General features: G+C 42.3%; 1 protein-coding gene across 36 annotated transcripts in view; it reads right to left on the bottom strand.

The window, feature by feature from the left end:
* Positions 1–22,465, bottom strand: part of ARPP21 (cAMP regulated phosphoprotein 21) — a 131,499-nt gene that overhangs the window by 85,903 nt on the left and 23,131 nt on the right. For 17 of the 36 annotated variants that reach the window (XR_014000374.1, XR_014000375.1, XR_014000376.1 and 14 more), the window contains 4 exons: positions 7,185–7,359; positions 5,309–5,475; positions 4,425–4,466; positions 3,579–3,668 (listed from right to left, as the gene is read on the bottom strand). Coding sequence is in view for 33 of the 36 variants with exons in the window: in XM_081159703.1 (XP_081015829.1) it covers positions 3,579–3,668; positions 4,425–4,466; positions 5,309–5,437 (261 nt within the window). In the remaining 3 variants the exon portion in view is untranslated. Of the gene's footprint in view, positions 1–1,530; positions 3,374–3,578; positions 3,669–4,424; positions 4,467–5,308; positions 5,476–7,184; positions 7,360–7,444; positions 7,526–7,613; positions 7,767–8,226; positions 8,333–22,465 lie in introns of those variants that run through there. The other 19 variants (XM_081159721.1, XM_081159723.1, XM_081159726.1 and 16 more) reach the window with 12 other exon arrangements.

Below are 22,465 nucleotides of genomic sequence, written 5' to 3'. Positions count from 1 at the left end.
GCCGCTGCAATGTCTCAAACAAGGAGAGGCCTCTACAGTTCTTTGCTATAAGTCCCTGTAAGGAGAAACTGGCACAAATACAGACAGACAGATGTTACGAATCATAATTACAGATAGAACAGACATAAATAAAGGCCCTAATGGCCACTTTACAACTATATCAACAATGATGTTTTACTACTAAAAAAACCAAGCTATATAATTGCAGGAATCTTAGGTGTGCATTATTGTCACACATACACTGCTTACAAATGCCGTTAATAAATCATCACAATATATAGTTACAATAAGCATTGCCTTTTAGAAAGAGTAGAAAATAGAATCATATTTTCCATCAATTATATATAAATACCTAATATTATTTTAATTTTAGTATCAGTTAACTCCTTTCCAAAAATGTAAGATTCTCTTGGATTGTTGCTTGGTAGAAGATTGAGCATTTACAGTACTTGGGCTGAACCCACTTTTATATTTATTTATTTAGCACTGAAAATGAAGCATTTTGTATTAATTTGTATATCAGCCATTTGGTTGATAGTATGTTCACTGTTTTGAAGAAGAATGAACCGAATTAGGTTTTTCAGTTTTATGAAAATCCCATGCTATGATTAAAACTATGACAAATTAGCCAACATTAAGCCCACGTGTTCTTATGTAAGAGATCATTTGATGGGAAAGCTTTCTTTTACCAGTGACATTAAAATTTATGATGTAGGGAAAAAAATATTCCTAGTGACTAATCGTGTTTTTCACTGAAAACTAAACTAATGCTCATCTACATGTGACTAAATTGATGCTGTATATTCTCAAATTGCAGCCAATCTGGGATTCTTAATGATTCTTGGTTAACTCGTCTAATCTAACAAGCATAAAATCAAAGTCCTCCAAAGCCAAGTTTCTTTAGTGGGAGGGGCTCCACTGTGAATTCGTGGCTGGAATAAAAAGTCACCCATGGTTGGAAAGATGTGTGAAATAGAAGATAAAATAAAATACGTTCTCATGATACATATTTATCTTAGCTGATTTTCTGACAGTCACATATTTATCCTGGAGATGAACATATATGAAATATGTAAAACAGAGTGTAATTTGATGATAGGGTCTTTTATCACTTGATTTGGGATAGAAATGTCAATCTGCAAAGCTTCAGGCAGATTTTAGGGTTATGATTTGTTTCTACTTGCTAAGAAAGCAGCTGGAACATTTTGAGTTCAGAAGACAGGGCAGGGGTGGGAAAGAATCAATTTGACAGTTGATCAGGTGGGGAAACTAAGGGTACCAGGCCATGAAAGTGGTCTCATTGCTTCTTCAAAACCAACTGAACCATCCAGCCTCCGTAAGTTTGAATCTAAAAATTAAAGAGGCTTGGCAATATAAATGTAAGAGCAGAGGCTAATGGGCATTATTTACCCAAAATGGACAAACTCATGCCATGTGTGGAACAAGACTATACTCAGAAAAATACCTATCTGTTCTATACAGAAATATACATTATGGTGTTGAAAGAACTCACAAAAGTGCTATAGAGTTGGTAAAAAACAATCTGTTATTTTTTAATATTTTTATTGATATGCTCCATAATAAAATACAAGTGTTAATAAATACATTGGTACAGGAAAAGTTTATGTCCAACAACAGTAAAAGAATGAATTCAAGTTGCAGTAATACACTGATAAAGAGTAAAACATTAGAAAAGCAAAACTCCTTTAAGGACAGACTGAACCATCCACTATGGGTCTGAGATCAAGTAATACAGGTAGCAAGAGTTTTTTCCACACAGGAAAATGAAGGCAGTTTTCCAAATACTGTGAATATACAAACATTGGGGAAGCGATACAATCCATACGCTGTGTACATCTGCCAGCGTTCTCTGGGATTCAGATCCCACCCTTTGTAAGTGCCAGTGGTAGCTACTGAAGGCATTGCAATAAGCTCAAAGGTCTGCTTCTTTCTCGTCTAAAGGGCTAGCTCGGCCACTTGCTTCCATGTGTGTCTGGGTCTTGTCTAGCAGCCCCTGCTCCCACCGCCCCTCAGCCAGTCCAAAGGGAAGCTCGCAAGCTCTAACTCTCTCCTAGGAAGCTGGTCTTGGTCACTGAGCTTACAACCAGCAGGAACAAAGCACCGTTTACATCTTATTGTATGGAGAAGCTTGGACTTAGGTCCAGGCCGGGCACTATGATACAGGTGATCTCTTAAAAAATGTCCTCCTGGTACCTTGCCAAATGGGATAAAAAAAATCAGATTATGTCTCTAAAGGCTGTCCTCCAATGCCCTGCCTTGGGGTAGGGGACAACTGGGGCCTTCCTTCCCCCCAGAGTCTGTCATTCTGCGGAGTTAACACGTAGCATGTGCAGAACATTGCAAGCCATCGATCGACATTGAATAATACAAGCCGTGATAGTCACATGATCCCCCTTTTCAATCTCCATTAAAAATAGAAGCACAAAGAAAATGCTGAAGAAAAGCCACACATTTCTCAGAACCCAAGGAAAAGAAAGCTTGTGGGTGAAATAGAGTGATGGCTACTGAGAGGCAGCCTGTCCATGCCCGACGACAGGAGTGGCATGTTGAGAAAATGCGGCCAGGGGAAAAACCCAAACTCTCAGGACAAAATCTCTAAGGGATTTATTTTTGGTCCTTTTAAAGTGAGTGCTCTCAATGCTCTCTGGAACCATGAGGAGAATTTAGAGTATTTCAATTAAAGTACAAAGAGAAAAGCAAAACAAGACCAAACAAAAATAATGATATCTCAAATCAATTTTCCCTCTCCTGGGCTCAGATAAATCATTTTACTTTTGTCTTGACTGCTCTCAGCCTCTGATAAAATAAGGGAAATAGCAGCAGCAAGACCATTTTAATAAAAGCTAATATGATGCCTACAAGGCAAAGAAAAATAAATACGATGTGAAGTTTCCCATTTTTGTCACAAAAGGGTTTTGTTGGAGTTTGAATGTTTAGAGCCTAATAGTCTTGCTGTAAGTTAGCAACAATAATTATAAGGATGTGCAGCGATGTATGAATAATATTAACTTAAATTCACCATCAGCTCAGAATCATTTCTGAATAATTTTTCCGGTATTGAGACATCTCCACTAAAGGCCATAAAAGTGTTCCTCCAAAGCACAGTGCACCCTTTTCACTATGTCTAGAGTTTGATGGTAGCCAGGGGTTATGTTTCTTATAGGCAAATGCATTTGGGGGAGGTGAGAGGTAAGACCCTCCCATGAGGAAGGAGATGGGACACTTAGGTCTATATTTGGTTCAGTCTTATCAAGAGAGAGCCTTTGAGGAAATTCAGCACTACTGGGCTTACTTGTTTAAGTTTTAATCTAAATTCTTTTGAATTCCTTTCCATTTCCAGTTTTCAGAGGGTCTGGAAAAAAAACAAACGTAACACTCTGTGACAAACCGTGACACTAGTTTAAAATGTCTCATAAGCAGGGGCTGAAGCCAGAAAACGATTTCTTTCTTCAATTATGTTTCTTCTGCCCCAAAACACTGTCTAATGCCAAACTAATGCCCATGCACACAGAGGTGGGTCCCATGCGTGCAAGTAACCATAGTAACAGGGGGTATACCTGATCCTGGAGACTCTCCCCTCCGGGCCTGGCTGCGGATTCTTCACAGACGGCAAGACTGCGAGTCAGTTTGCCTTTACCTGCTCCTGACTGGGAGGGGAAAGAAGAGGGGAGGAGAGAATAAAGAACAAACAGAAAACATTCTGGGGCAGTCAAATCAGGTCCACCTGCACGTGACAACCCCAAGCCAGGCCTTTCTACTGAGCTTCAGGCCAGCGCTCAGCGCCGTCTGTGTTGGCTCAAAGCATCAGAGCCCTGCGCCGACAGGGACAGAGTGAGGGGGTGGCATGGACGGGTTTAAGGAACACTTCCAGCGACCCATCGTGCCCGCCGCATTGGAAACGCACGAAGGATGAGTTGCTGCCATTTCATGAAGATGCCACAAGGAAAAGGCGACAGAAAATAATGTTTGGAAGCAACTTAACTGAGGATGGTTGAAAAAGATGATGAATGTGTCCTACATCCCAGCCCCTATTTACTTCCAGGCAGGGACCCACTGGGAGACGACACCATTCACCCCAAATTTTACTGACAGTGAAAACAAAACAAGCAGCTGCTTGCTTTGTAAAGCACAGTGGAATCTGCACGCGTGAACATGGGATCGAGTGCGCACATTCGCAGCTTTGGGAGCCCTAAGTGCTCTCATGAAAAAGCATCCAGAGCCAGAGCGACAAAGGCAGGTAGACGGGGACATGAGCCCATGAAAAGCCGACATACCAGGACAGCCAAAATCGGCCACAGTATCTCCACACAGCCATCTGAGTTGCTGGCAAATCCTTTAACTCAGATGTAAAAGATGCAACTGATATCCTGATATCAGGTCTACAGAGAATCTCCAAACCCTACCTTTGACTTTCTTCTCTCTTGGTTCTGAGCTGCCAGCCGCCTCTGTATGTTAGAAATGAAATAAAGCAAAATAAAACGAACAAACAGTAAATGAACAATCGGGGGGGGGGGTAGGGGGAGAAAATATGTGTCACTATAGTGGAGAAATCAACAGTAACAGCCACAAAGGTATTCTAAGTGCCCGGAGGACTTCTCCTCCCCTGGTTCCCCAAACTTTTGGCCACTGAACTTGCAGCTCTCTCTCCTTCAGCAGCTATTAGAGAAGAAAAGCCGACCTTGAAGGCTTTGGGCCATTATGTGGTTATCTGCCTTTGCTCACTTGTAAATAAAAAGTTAACACTTTTGTAGTTCCGTTCAAAGAAAATCCATACAAGCTATTTGCAAGTACAGTTGTTTTTCCTCTACTAAATCTTCTTTTCTCATAACTCATGATGCATTTAATCATGCCACTTCTTTAGTATTGTCAATCACCCTCAATCACTGCCAGTGCGCCCCTTGTATTTCTCTCTCCTTCTCTCTCTCTCTGTCTCTGGCTGGGAATTCCAGGGCTGGGGTTTGTTTGCTAATAAGAATCGAACCTCAGCTTGCCCATGAAGGTCGGCAGAGTGCACGTCTTTGATTTTTCCTAGTTTATCAGGAGCTGAGTCTTCCTCTTTCCACAGAATAGCAAAGCCATTTCAAAGGGCATTGTCCAGCATGATTTAGTCAGGGGGAAAAAAGTGACTAATAGTTGGGAAAGGAGAGGATTAGCTTTATGGATTCCCTGGTCATTCTACTAGTCAAACTCTTTTTTAAAAAAAGAGGAACACAAAGCTTCAGAGTAGTCTAAAAATGAAAAGAGGAAACGCACACAATGGTGGGAGACACGGGTCCCCCAGGCTTACCTGCAGTTCCAGCTTCTCCTCTTCATCCAGACTCTCCGACTTGACAATGCCATTCTCAGGAGTGGTCCTGTCCTGCTCGGTCCCGCCTTCCTCCACTATGGCCTGATTCAGGTCCCCTGCCTCAGACATCCTCTCAGACGCAAATTAAAATAGCAAGGTTTGGTGCCCTGCAAGGTCACAATGTCAGAAAATAAAGTTAGAGCCGAGCCGGGTAAAGTATTTACCATTATTTTCCAGATATTTAATTTCTCCTTTTATATGCAGATTCAAATGAGCAGCTCAGGCATCCCTGCCCACAAAATCACACCAAGTACCCACGGCAAAGAGAAGAGGCAGATTTGGTTGCCCCATCCATACCCCTACGAACACATACGCCTGTGAACACACCTGGCCATTACAACGGGTAAACAAATAAACAGACACACGTACTTGCACACGTCTAACCTTCCTGTGCCCAACTACAAAGTAGAAGCAAAGGAACAAGAGAGTATTTCTCCACCTCTTGCACAGATAGGACCCTGCGCTTCTGAGTCAGGAGGTGGTACTGGTGTTCTGCAGCGCCTTCAGGATGACTCAAAAATTATTTGCAAGTTTTAACCATAGACATACTTTTCTAGGTATAAGGAACACAGTGCACTCTAGGGGCAAAAATCAATTGAAGAGGTAAAATTCAGTATAAATGTAGGATCTAAATTGGGCAATAGACCTTTAAGGGCCAACGCATTCAGGCTGCAAACTGACAGCGACTTGACTGGAAGCATGAGCCCCCTCCCCAGCTGGTGCTGCACAGATCCCGGGGAAAGGGGGCTCCCGCAGCAGCTCCAAGGAAGCTATGGCACTGAATGCCGCCGCCCCGGGCTCACAGTGGGCTACTGCACAGCCTCTAGAGGTGGCTTTTCAAAGTTCAAGCCCGTTTGTTTATTTACTTTTCTCCCTGACCCCTGACACTTCCCCGTCTGCCAGCGGTCAAAGGAGGCTCCTGAATACTTTAGCATTTACTTTCTCCTGGGTTTCTTTTTTTTTTTTTTTTTTAAGATGTGAGAAAAAAAGAAGGAAGGAAAGAGAGAGAAAAAGACATCATAGCCTAGGAAGTCCGTTTTTTGGTGTTTTTCCCCCACAAACATTCCCAAGCAATGACTGCTCTGTTCCCAGTCGTTACAGATGCAATTATTATTGGACAAATCAGTGTTTTGATATGTTTCCTTGGGAGTGTTTAATTACCATTTGCTAATTCAGTATCTTGGTTTCCAGCAGGATATAGGAAATATGAGAAAAAGCTAAAACACAGCAGCAATTTCTGTTGCAAATTTGCTAAGATCCACCATGACCGGCCGGATGGTATGTAATGGTATCTATAAAAACGCAGGCTCGTTTGGCAGAGGACTGTGGGAGTGAAAGGGGAAAGTTTTCCTAAAGAATGGTGGTTTGGGTCTGTGGGTGACTCGTGAGCAGTGCTTTTAGGATGGGGAGGTTTTTAGCTGTTTTCAGTGTATTGTGAGAGATTTCTCTTCTTGTCGGGAAATTGGGTATGTATGTAATTAACAAAATAAAAAGTTCTGTTTCCCAGTGGCAAACAGCTTGTCTCTCAATGTACTGGGTAGGAGGAGGAGATGGGACTTCTGTGGCCCTAACTTTTTTCCCCCAGAGCATTTCAATAAAAAAACCCAAAAAACCCAACACAGATTGTGACCAGATTTAAAAAGGAAAGTGGAATGAGCACATGGAGTTTGATTTTACAATCGAGAAGCCAGTTGAGACCCTCATACAGATCCTGTCTGTGCTGTTTACATTTGATGAACTGCTCTATGCAAACAGGCACGCTTATGTAACAATAAAAAAAATACAGATGAGATGACAGCCAGGCGAGACTTTTTACCTTTTGTGCAGAATTCCTGTTGTGGGTCTCGGCGACTTAACTAGCGGCTTCTGTCGTCCTTCACCGGGAAAATCCACACAGGAGATCAGAGGCAACTGGAGTCCCATGTCCCCATTAACAGTTCGGAATGCCCATGTCCATGCGGTTCCCTTACACAGTTTGACACATTGTCAGCCTGAAAAAAGATGAAAAATCAATGAGAAGAACTGCACCAACCATGGCAGAGTGAAGGACAAAAGACAGAAGACCGGGCTTCTAACACTAATGACCAGCTTGCAGCGAGAGCCCGCTCACGGCCTGCTCCAGCCCCACCTGTCCCAAGCTGCCGGCTTCTCTCTAATGAAGGCTGCAGCCGGCTGTTCAAGTCAGAACGGCACCCACGCAAGGAGCTAAAATTAACAATTGCATTATGCACTGAAGATTACTCACTTCAATTTTAACCTTTTTTAGTGAAATCTCTCACTTTATAGTTAAAAAAAACACCACAAAAAAACCAACAAGCTTGTGTGTTTGCCTCAATGAGAACCCAGATCACCTGGTGAGCAAAAGTCTCGCCTCGTTTTTAAACCAAGGCCTTTGTCTTAATTACATATTCGCGTGATACACCTTAATGTCGTTTCGGGGGCTCTTGCTTTATGAGTTACCCTAACGAAGCGGACGTGAAGATTTCAATTTAATGAGCCATTGGCTCCCGGGCGAAGGTAGAGACGAGCTCACGGTGGCCTGGCTGAGAGAGCCCTTTCCTCTCCCTGCAGCCTAAGGCTCAGTGCACCGTGAGCACAGCCTCCCTGGACCCCTCCCTCCCCAGCAGGATTGCCGCCGCCAGCGGGGCCTTCCGTTTGACAGCAAAGACATGCTGCTGTCAGAGGGATCCGACAGATTTGCAAACTTTGAGCCTGCTGAAAACAATCCCCGCTCTAACGTGCACTTTCCTTTTCTCACCACTCCTACAGGAGCAGAGGCAAAGAGGCCTGAAAGCAAACGAGGGACGGGTCCCTAAGGACACTCGCCCAACCCAAGCTGCAGCCCCACTCCTGCTTGCCTGCTAAGCCCCGGGCACGCACCCCTCTCCCAGCCGATAGCCATCTTTGAGGACAGTCAGTGCATCTCAGTCATGTCGTCTGAAGTTCAGAAACCCTCTCTGCCTCCCTCCCCCGCGCCCCCCCAGGTTTAAAAGAGCACAGCTGGTTCCTCGCCGGCTTTTGCCTCGGCCACGGCTACGTTAGCGGCATATTGGGTTACAGCGCCATGTGCTGTGCGGGGGGGGGGGGGAAAACAACTTTTGAAAGTGCTTTCGCTTATGCACTCAGTCATTTCTAGCTTTATTCATGTTTTATTAAAACGGATAATTCGGCTTTGAAATATGTTTCTTTGGTTGTTAGAAATTATATAGCCTATTGAGAGATAAGCAAACACGCGTTTACGACAAAAATGAGTCGTGCATCAACAGTAATTCCAATCCTTCAATTTTGACCAGTTTCCCACAGCTCCTATGACTCACACTCAAATTAAACAGAAGTCGACACGGCTTAAAATGAGAATCTATTTAAGTAACCAGGCATTATCTAATATGTCTTAGAATAGGCACCAGCGATGGCTGGAATTACCAAATGCCTCCTGAATGGTTTCCTCTCCCAAGGGAAATGAGGTGTCGCCGGTCACCGCGACCCTTCTGCCTCCTTTCTCTGACCCTCACATTTGGCCGGCGGCCTGCAATCCGACAGGTGAACGGCAGCGCCGCTCTCTGATCTAAACCTGGCGGCGTTGTTCCGGTGCCAGTAGGTGGGTGCAAGATTTACTGCTCCCGAGACGGAGGAGCGAGGAGCGGACAGCCCGCAGCCGGCTGGGCGCAGCCACCGGGACGCGCTCCGAAATAGCAGGAGCGGCCCGCGGCCTGAGTCAGTCACATCCACGCAGACGGAGGGTGCGGGCGTGTGGGCAGGAGCGGCGAGCATATGGATCACAAATATTTTTGTAGCTGCTTAAAATTGTTCTCTTTGCTAAGAAGGCAGTGCCAGGAAATCGACTCTACTCCAGCTCTCTGTTCGCCAAACTCACCCAACTCTTCCAGTGCCATTTCATCTTAATCTGTTCCAGTTCCTCCCATTTTTACTAAGAAGCAAAGTGATTTTTAACAAATACCTTTAATCCAACATTTAGCTAATAGATGTCCTGGCCAGGTTTCAAGTGTTATAGTTAGAGGGGTGGAGGAAGAAAGGCGAGACTCTACAAAGGCACAAAATAAAAGTTACTGTAGTTCTTTCAATGGAGATATTGAAACCATAATTTAGAGCAGCGATTTTCAACCCTCTTCATCTCATGGCACACACAAACTAATTACTAAAATTCTGCGGCACACCAAAAATACATTATTTTTTGCCGATCTGACCCCCCCCCCCCCAAAAAGGTGTAATTTTGATTCATTCATACCAGATGGCTACTGTTGTGTTGGGTGTTGTCAGTTTTTTATTTGACAGTCTTAGGGAAAAGAGGTCAGTGCCCCTGACTAACTAGTCAGGAATTGCGTGTTTTAAACATTCCTGTGGCTCACTGGTTGAAAATCACTGATTCAAAGGATAGTTCTTAGTAAAGGGGGCTAATTTCTTGCAAAAACAATTGATCAAATATACTCACAGCTTTTTACAGTGAGGAAACTAAGTAAAATAATTACCATTTCACCTTATATTTTTATTGTTTCTTATTTCTTTAGCTTTCTTTAGAGCTGAAAATAGCAATTATGGGATTGTGAGGATGGGAAAGAGAGGGAGAGAGGGGAAAAGTACAATGCCAAATGCCAAATATTCTGTCTTTTATCCCCACCAACAAAACAGATGTGTCCTAACTGTGTGTGTGTGGGGGTGCATGCATGTGTGTGTGCATGTGCGTGTGTGTGCGTGCGTGTGTATTGCATGTATTAATCATGGGGCTGTCATGTGGAGAGAAAGATGAAACTTGATTCAGGTTCCAACAGCAACCTAGTTCTCCGGGGATGGCTGAAATGGGAAATTAAAGTTGAATTCTATTAGCATGTTAGGAGGGTCATTTTTATTAGTCATTTTCCTCACAATCTTTTTACTAAATATTAACACAGGATGACTAATCTTATCCCAAATCAGTAGAGGTACTTTGTGATGAAACAACACAACCAAGACTTACTTATTTGAATGACTGAAATGTTTCCCCCTTATGCACTGTTCAGTCTTTTTTTTAAGCTGGTCACAGTTCTGCAAATGTAAACCACTTGCAAATTGTGGTGCTAATAGTGATTTGTCAATTTGCTACATATGATATCTAAGAGCTGCAACACCTTATAAACCAAAGACATACCCTGTTCTCAAAACAGTTATTCTATTAAGGTTTCAGAACATATTATCAATGTGTAAGCTTAAGTTAAAGGGGAAAAAAACTGGAATACGATTCTTTCAGAAATGAGAGGAGTTGTACTATGAACAGAGTGTACAAGCTAGTATCTTCAGCAAGTTTGAAAATTTCCCCAGGTGACCAAAAAAAAAAAAAATCAATAAGAAATTTTCCCATAAATTTAATTTCCCAAAGAAAATGTTCTTCTCCAATACATGTACAGGAAGCATCAGCCAGGAGCTCTACCCTCTAATTACACTCTCGCCCCAGTGCCTAGGCATTCTGTAAGGTTATTGAGTCACCCAGGCAAATGCCAAAATTATCAGACAGCTGCTTTGAAGGAAGGACCTAGCAGGATATTTAAGAAAAGGATTTTTCATTTTAGGGTTTAGGGGCATATAAATATTTTATGTGAATATTCTTATCTGAGCTTGAATGGCTAAGCAATTTATAAACATACCTAGAATATCACCTTTTCTTCATTAACTATTAAAGTAAACTGGATACAAACATAACCTACATTTACTTTCAGCAGAATCCCAGTAATGGAAACAACTGATACCAAAGCTTTGTGCATAAGAACGTCCTACAATAATCACTAGTGTCTAAAATCGAGAGATCTGATCCCAAAACAAACATCTGAAGGAGAAAGGCTAGTGTTTCCATTCTTATAACAAGTCTTTACTGAACCTCTACTTTGTGCAAGGATGTTCTACAGTATGACAGGATATTCGGGTCAACTAACAATCTCAAAAATACTTCTTTTTTCTAAAAAATAACAACATGAAATTTAAATACTTCTAATGGGTCCACATGAGAAAATAGGTTGAATAATTTTATCTTCACCATCCTTTTTCTTGGATTATTCATGAACTGGAAAATAAAGGTGGCTTCTGCTTTTATAACTCTTAAGTGTTTACTCAGTGCATTTCAAAGGGAGGAAGACAAACTTGGGAGAGGTGTCTAATGAACTAGATCCCAGAAAAAATATTTGTATAGCTCTATAGAATTAACTAACTGATGAAAGTAATAAAGTGAAGTGTAACAGGTTGATATAAGATCTTAAATTTTGGGTTCCCTCCCCAAAAAAGTTGTATCACTTTTAGCTTAGACAAAAGAAAAGATAGGAAGGACAAAAATAGCTGTTTTCAAATGCTTAAAGCATATTCAGATAAAGAGAAGTTGGCTTTGCTTGGTGTCGCTACAAAAGTTAAAACTAGGGGTGGGGGAGAACCTACTTTTTAAAACATAAAACTACCATATGACCCAGAATTCCACCCTTAAATACATATCCAAAATAACTGAAAGCTCTGGAACAGATGTTTGTGTACTAATGTCTATAGCAGCATTATTCATAATGACCAAAAGGTGAAAACAACCCATTTGTCCATCAACAGATGAATGGATAAACAAAATATGGCATACATGCACAGTGGAATATTACTCAACCATAAAAAAGGGATGGGAGTCTGATACATGCTACAATATGGATGGACTTTGAAAACAGTATGCTTAGTAAAAGAATCCAGAAGCAGAACAACAAATGTTATATGAGTCCACTCAGAGGAGGTACCTAGAATAGGCAAATTCATAAGGACAGAAAGCAAAAGAGGTTACCAGAGGCTGGAGTAGGGAAGAAAAGAGTTATTGTTGAACTGGTACAAAGTTCTTGTTGGGGATGATTTAAGAGAAGTTATGGATATAGATGTGGTGATAGTTACACAACATTGTGAATATACTTAATGTCACTGAATTGTACATTGAATCATCCGACGTGGACACTGAAAGAAGAAAAGGTTAGCATGCGATGCCCAGAGACCCTTCCACTGCACCTCTACCAGACTCAATGTGTGTACGGCCACCGTGTTCTCATCAACAAAAGGCAGCAGACACATTTCTAACTGAAAAAGACAACGCTACTAATTTCGACGCCCAAAGCTTACTCTGGGTACAGTCTTGCTGCACGACAAACATCAGGATGCCAATAATCTGGGTGAGAGAACTGGATGTGACAGAGCAGCCGATCAGCAGCTTCGTCCCATCACTGGCCCATTTTTTTGCATATTATTTTATTGCAGGTGAGGAAAATCTGCAATAAAATCCATGCCACAGAACACAAGGCCAGTGGCCCTGCTGCCATGTTAGAAAATAAGTCAAATAATCTGAGAAAGCATTGAGGATGGTTTTGGTTCGACTGTGTAACCACTGGGACTAGCCCCAGGATTTTCAAATAGCCCCAACTTTCATAACCCATGCAGGCTGATCACCACCTCCTATTTCCTCCCTCATTCTATTGAGAGTCTAGGCATGATTTGTCCATGCACAGGGTAGTGTCATTAATCTCAAGACCTGTGCAAACTTAAAAAACACACACACACAAAAGTGCAGGTACACAGAGAGCCACAGCTTTGCAAAGAACCTTGAAATCAGCTAGTGTGGCTGACATGAAATCCAGCCAGTTGGACAAGATCCACAACCATATAGTGACAGAGTTGGGCCAAAGCCTTTCATTTTGATGGGGGTGGCGGCGGGGGTGTCAGAGCTCTTTTTAATACAATGAAGTCCCCCATTAGAAATGTGACCAGGTTCGCCTGAGCTAAGCAATTGGTTCCCGGGATATTGCAAGAGAGCCCCACACGTTGGTTTTCACTGGGCCACTCCCTTCCTTCCCCGCCACGAGCCAGCAAACACTGCACAGAAACCGCACACACACACCTTCTGATGCGTGTTTCTTCTCTGGTTTTATCTTTAAAATCACACGGGCGCATCTGGGTTACTAGGCACTGTGCTGGGTCTCCCCCGTGACAAACCCTGAAAGCCCATGAGCTGGAACAACAGGAGGACTCCCGGCGTCTGGGGCCGAGGCCCGTTCCCTCCCTCCTTCCCCTTCCAGGACTCACGGGCCCCTTTCCAGGGGCCGCCGGGAACTCAGTTCTGCGTGAGCCCCAGATCAAGGGCCCTGGGGGTGCAGAAAGGCGTTATCATCTGTTCATGTGGAACGATTAGCGTCTATGCCGGTGCCCGAATACACGGACCGTGTAGATATGTACATTCCCTCTTCATCTTCAAGCAAAACGCCAGGATCTCAGACATGCCGAGCTGCCCCGGCATTCCAGCTGTAACTAAAATAGATTTTCCAGGAACTTCAATAACACTGCAGGTATCTTGGTGGAAATAATTCCATAGGATTTTGTTGGAACAAAAACGTTCCTAAATAGTTAGATGTTTAGTTACATGCTTATTGTAAACATGCCCTCAGCATCCCCGCACGTGGCCTTCTGTGACTATTTTAGGCATGGGCGGGGTGATCAACTGAAATGATACTTTTGCTTGAGCCCAATTATGAATCTCCCTGATTAAGACATTCTAAATTCAATTCAGTTCCGTTCAAGCAATATTTTAAATTTTCCTCTTGGCGCGGACACCAAAACTTGAACCCATTATTTATTTTCTGTTATTACTTATCACAAAACGTGCATTTTCAACTCTGGCTGAAAGGATTAAAAATTGTAAAAGAATCATCACGAAGAGAAAAGGCACTTCAGAAAAGGGGGGGGGATACTAATTTTATTCAGCAGATCTGACATGAACTCTTTTCTCCTTTCTTCCTGCAAGGACTGAAAAAGGCATCTGTCATTTCAAAAACAATGAAACTTAGCAAACGCGTTGCTGTTATAGGTTCGAGAGTGGGAGAGAAATGTCTGAGTTATTCAGATCTTTCTTGCAGAAAAGAGGGAAGGAAGAGACATCTAGATGAAGTGAATAAAAGTGGAGATAAATTGATAAATTATTATTCTGTCAGATTTTTGAAATGGTGATAAAATTTAGTTTTTCCCCCCGTATATAAACTAGGGAAATAAGAGGTTTCCATTGCTACGATGTCTTTGTTTACTCTTATGTCAGAGTTTAGGATTTGGTGCTACAGCATACGAATATTTCATGCCTTAATGTTGCCTTCTCAGAACTATTATTAGCCATTGTTACTAAACCTAACCAAAAGGAATCAACGTGGAAGTTTAAAGTACCCACCCATGACCTGAGGTCTGCTTCCCACCCCCTACCTCCCAACAGCCCAAGAACAAAAGGTTTTCCAGGGAAGCCAAGGAACCGAAGGGCACCTACTATGTGGACCATTGTGTGGCCTTCTGGGTAGGATGCTAGAGAAAGAGATGGTGCCTGCCCTGAAGGAGCAACCAATCTAGACAATTCAACAAAGGGATTTGAGGACAAAGCAATCAGAGGACTAAAGCATGTGTACAAACAATACACACCCCTGCTCACCTTCAACTTGGGTTTTCTTAAAGTCTTGTGTTCTCAAAGGCTCACTTTGAAAGTCACCTTAAGGGAACTAGTAGATGTAACCAAGAGAAAATGAACAATGGGAAAGACATTTTCACTGAAGACAAAAGGAGATTGCTGAACCCTTGAGCTGATACACATGTAGGTGAGTTTCTTCAGGCTTGTGTTGGGATCCTGCTTTAAATATTAATGTTCTAAGGAAATGTTCCTGATGACCAAGGTGGGCACTAGTCTCTAAATTCTCTGGACAGAGGGCCAGTCTATCTCAGACTACTGATAGTGCTCATTGCACAGCAGGAACAAATCCAAACAGGTTTGCTAAAAGGAGAAATGGGTACATTCTTGGGAGGAAAACATTTTTAGGAGCCTTATAACACATTGGGGGAGTGGAATCTGTGTTTTGTAGTGTCCAGGGCTCAACCAGAAGGTAATTTAAGACATATGAATTTGGTGTGTGCCTGGTTGTGATGGGCACTACTTCAGCTCTGGGCCATCTGTGGCAGTGCTGAATGGACCCCAGATGCCCTGCTTGGAAAGTAACCTAAAATGAGCATGTGGTTGGTCATTTGAAAGAGAGAGGCTACAGTTTAAAGTTGGCTGGCCTGCTGCCTTCAATGTCAGAATTGGAATCACATGACTGTTCTCTACCTCAAAAGGCTGGCCAGGCACAATGATATCCACCCCACGCCCCTGACCTCATGTAAAGTTTCATTAAGGCAAACAAACAACATTCTTGCTTGAAGGAACAAGCAAGACTTAGTTTCATTCAAGACTACAAGCAATTCAATAAATTATAAAAATAAATAAATAAAATAAATAAATAAATAAAGAATAAATAAATAAATAAATTTAAAGGGGGAAAAACCCAAGGTGGCAATCGTAAGTCCTTAGCTGTTCATAATTACTTTAAATGTAAATGGATTAAACTTTCCAATAAAAAACCCATAGAATTTCTGAATGGATAAAATAAAAACCAGATTTAGCTATTAAAAAAAAAAAAAAGACAAAAAAGACTACAAGCATTTTGCAAGTGAATGCCTTCGCTCTGATGGACTTTCCTGCTTGGGTGTTCCCTGTTCCAAGCTTCCAACAAGACCCTTTAATCCTGAGAAACCCGAGTCAAGGAAAATGGGTGTTTGTGCTTTGTAATTCTCTATATTTCTGAATATCAAATCTATTTTAATAATCTTTTAATAGTATGAGCTGGTGTAAGATCTGTGAGCTCTTAGAACCTACTAGATACCAGGTGCTGAAGAAAGGTAAAAAACAGGCTCTCAAACCATTCTATATGAAGGAATTGAAAGAAACTGTTGATGAAATTCGGGAGACACATGGGCAGTCTCTACTTAGGTGATGGGAAATGTTGGCCTGTGATTCCAGGGCTGAATGGTGCCATTGCTGTTGAAGGAAAGGGGTTACCACATTGTAAGAATTCCTGGGGTTCCTGATGGTGAAGTTGAAGAGATGGTGTCATTTTATTCGTGGATTCTATAATCCTAAATTGAGGGCCTGGAATTGATACTAGCTTTGCACATGTGTGGTGTGATTAGAACAAAACAGTCTTGAAGCACACTTGCTTTTCAGAGACTTCAAAAAGAAAAGAAAAGTACAGGTGGAGCCAGTGCAAACTGACATTGTCAGAAGAAGAAAGACATGAAGCTAACGCACACCTACTTTGATGTGTCAAATATGTGACGTTGCACTTAAAAATCAAATGGGATGTAGTAACCCTGCAACAAAGTAGGACAACCTGACCTCTGGATGGGGGCTGGGAGTCTGGTAGTGCGTCAAAGGATGGGAACATAGGTAAATGCAGTTATTAAAGTTGGCAAGAGTGTAACCTAGGCTACAGATATGGAAATGGCCAGACTGAAATTATCTGGGAAAGAATCAAATTTATGATTTGACAGATCACGGAAATGAAATATCTGTCAATCTCATGTAATATGCAATAGTCAGCTTTTGAGCTGCTGGCTTATTTGTGATACTTTCAAATTTTAAACATAGATAAGAAAGGAGAAGTCAGTAGTTACATTCATAACATACAGCAAGACATGCTCAGAAGTGGAATCTTTTGTTGAATATGGTCTCCTTAATAGAAAAGTCCAAGGCATAAACATGGGGGGAAATCATACAGTGAGAAAAATTCATACCCATAATGATCATTTAGGAAGAAAGGAAGGAAGGGAGGGAAAAACAGTCACTGAAAAAAAGAAGATATAAGGAAAGTAAAGAGCATGATGGGATCTATTGTCTCTCAAAAGTCACGTGTAAGAAAAGTAGTCTGAATCTCTAAGTACCAAAGAATTCTAAGCATGTTAGCATGGATGGCTACTTTTAGCCTCACAAAGCATTGTTAGTATTGTAATTTAAATATTAAGAATTAAGATAGATATAGATATACATACCTATCTATCTATCTGCAGAGAGAGAAACATGTGCATAACTTGTGCAATCCCAGGTCTTTGAAATCCTCTGTGGTCTAAAACTAACCTTATCATCTGGCAGGTGGTGTTCAATCCTGGGCATTGGCTCCCTGCTGAAAGCTCCATGGCCTGACCATCCCTATGGGGGGCCTTGGCATACCCACAGGTGCCAATTTCAGGTCAGCCCACAGTTTTTCTAAACTTCGGAGACTCCAGCAGGAGCGTGGGGAGATTAACACAGGAGCAGAAAACAAGGCTATTTCCTCCCTCAGCTGGGGATCCACTGGGCTCACCAACATGCCAAACTTAAGGTGACTCAAAAAAAAAATAAAAAAAAATACTGTCTATATAAATTCTCTCTGCGTGCCATATCACTCATGCATGAATTCAGTCAGCCCATTATGGAAGATTTTTATTTAAAAAGCTGCTCTGGTCATAAGCTAAACCTTCCTTATGACCTGCCTTTCTCTAGGCACCACCCACCTGCTTGAAGGGTCTGGGCTTCATTGCAGATTTTGTGTCTTGGTAACTTTATCAAAAACTGGTTAGAAACTTTAGGAAGCTTTCTCTTAAAGGGTATGATGATGCAGCATTTTCCCATATTTTATTTTTTTCAAGTTATATATGCAAATAAGCAGTCAATTTATTCTGTTTGTTGATTTTCTTTTCTCCTTAAAACATTACAACTGAATTTTGGGGGCAGATCATTTTGAAAGATAATTGCAACCTTTTCTTGAAATAAAGACTGGAGCAAAAATTTGTTTTCTGAAAGACAATAATAAGCTATTGATGTTATTATATTCCCAAGAGTTATATAAAGTGTAGTCTCTAATCATCTTAATATAACCTCTCTATAGATACATATTCTCTCTCTCTCTCTGAATATATATCAAAGACACAATTAATACAATATTTATTAGAAGTAATATACAGAGCTTTCCCCCCAAAAGGATTTTAGGCCTCCCCTTTAAAAATTTTTTTTTTTAGTAGAGATGATGCTCCTGCAAAAATGAACACTATTTAGGCCTACTCCTTGCCTAAAATGTAAAAACAAAATCAGAAATGATACAGAGATGCTTCAGTCACCATTAGTAGTCCCCAACTGCTAGAATCCCAGAATATCAAGGTCTGTCTCTTTAAAGCTAGGGTCTGTTCCAGAAGCGAGATGCTGTCCAAACGCCTGCTTCGTTGCTAGCTCCCAGGGTGTGTGACTGTGGAGTGTGGCTGTATCCGTACCATTCAAAATTTCATTATGAATTAAGTTTTCGTGCATTGTGACGTCCCCCTTCAGACTAAATTACATTTTCCCTTAATTAGCTGCAAAGACCCTCCCATTGTGGCTGTCCCCTTTCAGTCCAGCGCCCCTCCAAAGCGCATTAGAAGGAAGCGGAGCCCCAGATGAAGCCCAGCTTGAGGCGGCCCTTGCAAACAGACTGTCCCTTCTTCAGGGAGAGTCTGTAAACTGCTTATCTCTTCCTCCTGTAAGTTCTTTAAAAACAGGGGCTAGCCTCATTTTTATTTTATGAAACACATGGTGTTCAGTAATGGTTTGAGGAAGCGGTCATTTAATGAATTAATATATAAATTTAGCAAGTCATGAGATGATGGCGCCTACTCATAGGCAAGACCGCCGAGGTCTCACTTCCAAACCGGCGATTACTTCTTCATTATCATGATCACCGCCACCAATCACACTGGCAAATAAAACTGCTTTTACTATAATACACTCTGAGATGTTACACAAAATAAAGTTAAATGCTAATGTAAACGGGGCCAGTTTAAAACAATCCCAATACATTTAGAGGCTAGTCACTCTGTGCCTGACTTTATGTTGATTAAAAAAAAATACAGGCTAGAAGGATTAACCCTTAAATGCCCTATTTTAAATATATCTTTAATATTTTTAAATTGATTTTAAAGAGAGAGGAAGGGAGAGGGAGAGAGAGAAACATTGATGAGAAAGAAACATCACGGATCAGCTGCCTCCTGCACGCCCCCTACTGGGGATGGAACCCGCAACCCGGGCATGTGCCCTGACCGGGAATTCAACCTGTGACCTCTTGGGGCATGCGACAACGCTCAACCAGCCGAGCCACACAGGCTTTCAATGTCCTCTTTTAGAGCGGAGGAAACTGAGTCACAGGGGCATGAAGTAGCAGAGCCAACATTTCACTCTAGGAAAGAGTGGGGCCAGAGTTCAGATTCTGACAGCCTGGTCCCAGGACTTGAACTTCAACCACAACACTTTGAAATGCGCCAGGACAAGAGTCACCACACGCCCGGCCATAAATAACAAAGGCATGCCAACTTGATGCCAGTGGCGATTCATGGCATGGGGCCACGGGGGCCATCTGAGGGTGCATGCTACTCCAGTGTACCTAAATCTTCCCAAATGAACCGATTTTACTTTCATAATCAGGAAAGGTAAACGCAGAGACGAGACCAAAAAATAATAAATGAATTCAAATTGGCTATTTGCAGTGTTAATTGCCCTGTGAAACACATTTGTGATTCCAATGTAATTACCCACTTAATCAGAAAACATGAAAGTAAAGACAAGGCCAAGAACTGTTAATAAACCAAGAGTAAACAATAAGTACATCTAATCAAATGTGCAATAAAAGGAATTAAGTCTGTGGAAAGGCACATTTTAAATAAATGCCAAAGATGAAGCAAAAGTAAAACACCCCGCGTACAAGCCAAATGATTTAATAAAAATAAAAAATAACTATTTTGTAATGCCAAAGCAGTTGCAAGACTAGTTACATAAATATTTAAATTATCATACAATATGCTTGTTTCATGCTTGGAATAAATGTCAAAACAAAACAACTCAAATATATTAAAAACAAAGGCAAGAACAATTACAATCAGACTGGGCTAAAATGTCTTAAGAATGTAAGGGTATTTTCTAATGGAGCCACTGACTTGAATATTGTGTTCTAAGCTTGCTTCTCTCTGTAACGAATCAACTGAAGTTTCAGGGAAAATTAAGTTTGCGGGGAGACCCTATAACCTCATGACAAGAAATGTGATTCCCTTCTGCGTAGTAGGTTGGGATTCAGGGAAGGGTGGCTGTGTGAAATCTGTAATCATTTATAGCATTCTTCAAATGTACTACCTACTAATCCCTTTTATTGAGAGGCCCCCTATAGGTGTGTGGCTTTTAAACAGCTCCTGCCTGCAGCCACTGTGCTTTGGGGGGCAAGGTTGGAGGTAGGGGTCTGAGAGGATGGCAAGGGCCAGCTGAGCTGCTCCACCAGATGTGATGACCTGGGTGTTTTTAAAAACACAGCACAATCAATAACAGGATTCAATGGATGCCTTTTCACTTGTTCTTTTCACTAAGTTCCTTGGTAGGAACAGGGGTACAAAGAATCAAAATACAGTGCCTCTCTCTAGGAAGACCCAGGCTTGAGGGGAAAGTCGTATAGTCTAAGAACTGAGTGGAGTTCATCAAATGGCTCATCACCAACAGCAGCGCTTTTACATTAGAGGATAGTTTCATGAACTCATGTAATGTTCACCCAGAGAATTTTTTGTTTGTTTCTCAAATACAGGGACTAATAGAATCCTGAATGTTTAAAATGATCTCTTACCTCCCAATGGATATGTTTACATTACATAAAACAACTGTTCGGTAAGCCATTTTAAAGGACCTATTAACTAGTGCTATGTAGAAACAGATGCATAGATGTGTATCTAAGTACACATTTTGATTGTGTAGATTTTTTTACAGTGTCCAAATATAGCATTTTGCCCAGAACTTTCCACTTGCTTTAACTTCTTTATTTCTCCAAAAAACAAGCTCTCATAATCTGACCTGACAAATGTAGGATCTACAGTTGGCATATTAAAAAAAAAAACAACCAAAAAACTTAGGTCAAGGGCAATGGTAATGTCCAAAATCAACCACACATCTATGTTTGTAAAGGCCACAGGGCAACAAGGACTCAGTCCTTCTTGCTCCTAATCCAATATCCTTTCCCAGCTACTTTCTACATATGTAGAAAGACACGTGCATTGTGATTTAGGATGGTATCCTCACCTTTATCTTTTAAACTAATTCAGTTAAGATCTTCAAATCTATTGATCCCTAAAGAGTAAAAGTCTAATACTATTTTCACTGACCTGAAAATTTTCACATAATTTGAATGTCAAGAAGTGTCACTTAAATTAGGCCACATACACGCAAACACACACATAAAGAGCAGGTGGGCTAAGTCACTCCGAATGTGCAGGTGACACTCCTCGCAGGCCCCTCCCCAAACGCCAGATCAGGCCACACTGCAGCCTGGACTTGGTTCCAGCTCTGAGAACAGAGTAGCAGCTGCTGGGAGTTGGCTGCAGCTCAAGTCTCAGCTGTATTCTTGGCCTCCTGCCTCCTCCAGGCACTTACCAGGGGCGTGTGACCAAGGAAACAGCTGAGCCCCCACCTCAAAGAGGAAGCGCAACCGCCACAACCCCCACCGCCACCTGCTCTGAGGCCAAACAACCAACAAATTCCTGCTCCAGCGGAGCGGGGGGTGGCGTGGATGCTGATTCACCCCCAGGCGTGCCGTGACTGATTTGCTCAGGACAGAGCCCGGCGGAGCCTGACAGAGCTGGGATGTCATCCTGGCCGCTTTGGCAGACCCATGTGGGCACTCAGACTTGCAAAGGGCTCAGAAACGGTTTATGTGTTCAAGTGACGGGGAGGGTTCTACTAAGATCCCCACCACCGCTTCAGATGGTCTTTGCAGAAGGTCCCTCAGATACTCCAGGCCTAAACAGAAATGTTCATTTGGGTTTTACACCGGGCTGAAAAACTGCCGAGAGCACAGAGGGCACGTCAATTCCACGTTCACCAGTTTCCAAGAGGCCCCTCGATATGATATCATTACAAAAACGAAGTATGTGTCCTGACCTCTCTTGGCCTGTGGCTCACGGCGTGGCCTTCTTGGCTGCCATGGATCAAGGAGAGAGCCTTGGGCATCAGCACACGGTCCGGGTTCAAATCCAACGTTCCGCGGGTGCGTGGGGTAGGCACGCCCATTGCCAGGAGCACGGCTCTGCCAGCTTCTCCTGCCTTCACGTCAGCACCATTAAGAGCCAGTCCCGACTTCAGACCTTGTGAAGTCTCACCCTGCTCTGAGGACACACCCCTCCGGATCTGCCTCAGTCAACACGGGACGCTGTGTCTTATGCCAGTAAACA

This window comes from Miniopterus schreibersii (assembly GCF_964146895.1).
Source record: "Miniopterus schreibersii genome assembly, chromosome: 15".
Lineage (NCBI taxonomy): Eukaryota > Metazoa > Chordata > Mammalia > Chiroptera > Miniopteridae > Miniopterus > Miniopterus schreibersii.
Note: the sequence above shows the minus strand (reverse complement) of the source record. Positions and strands in the feature narration are given on the sequence as shown.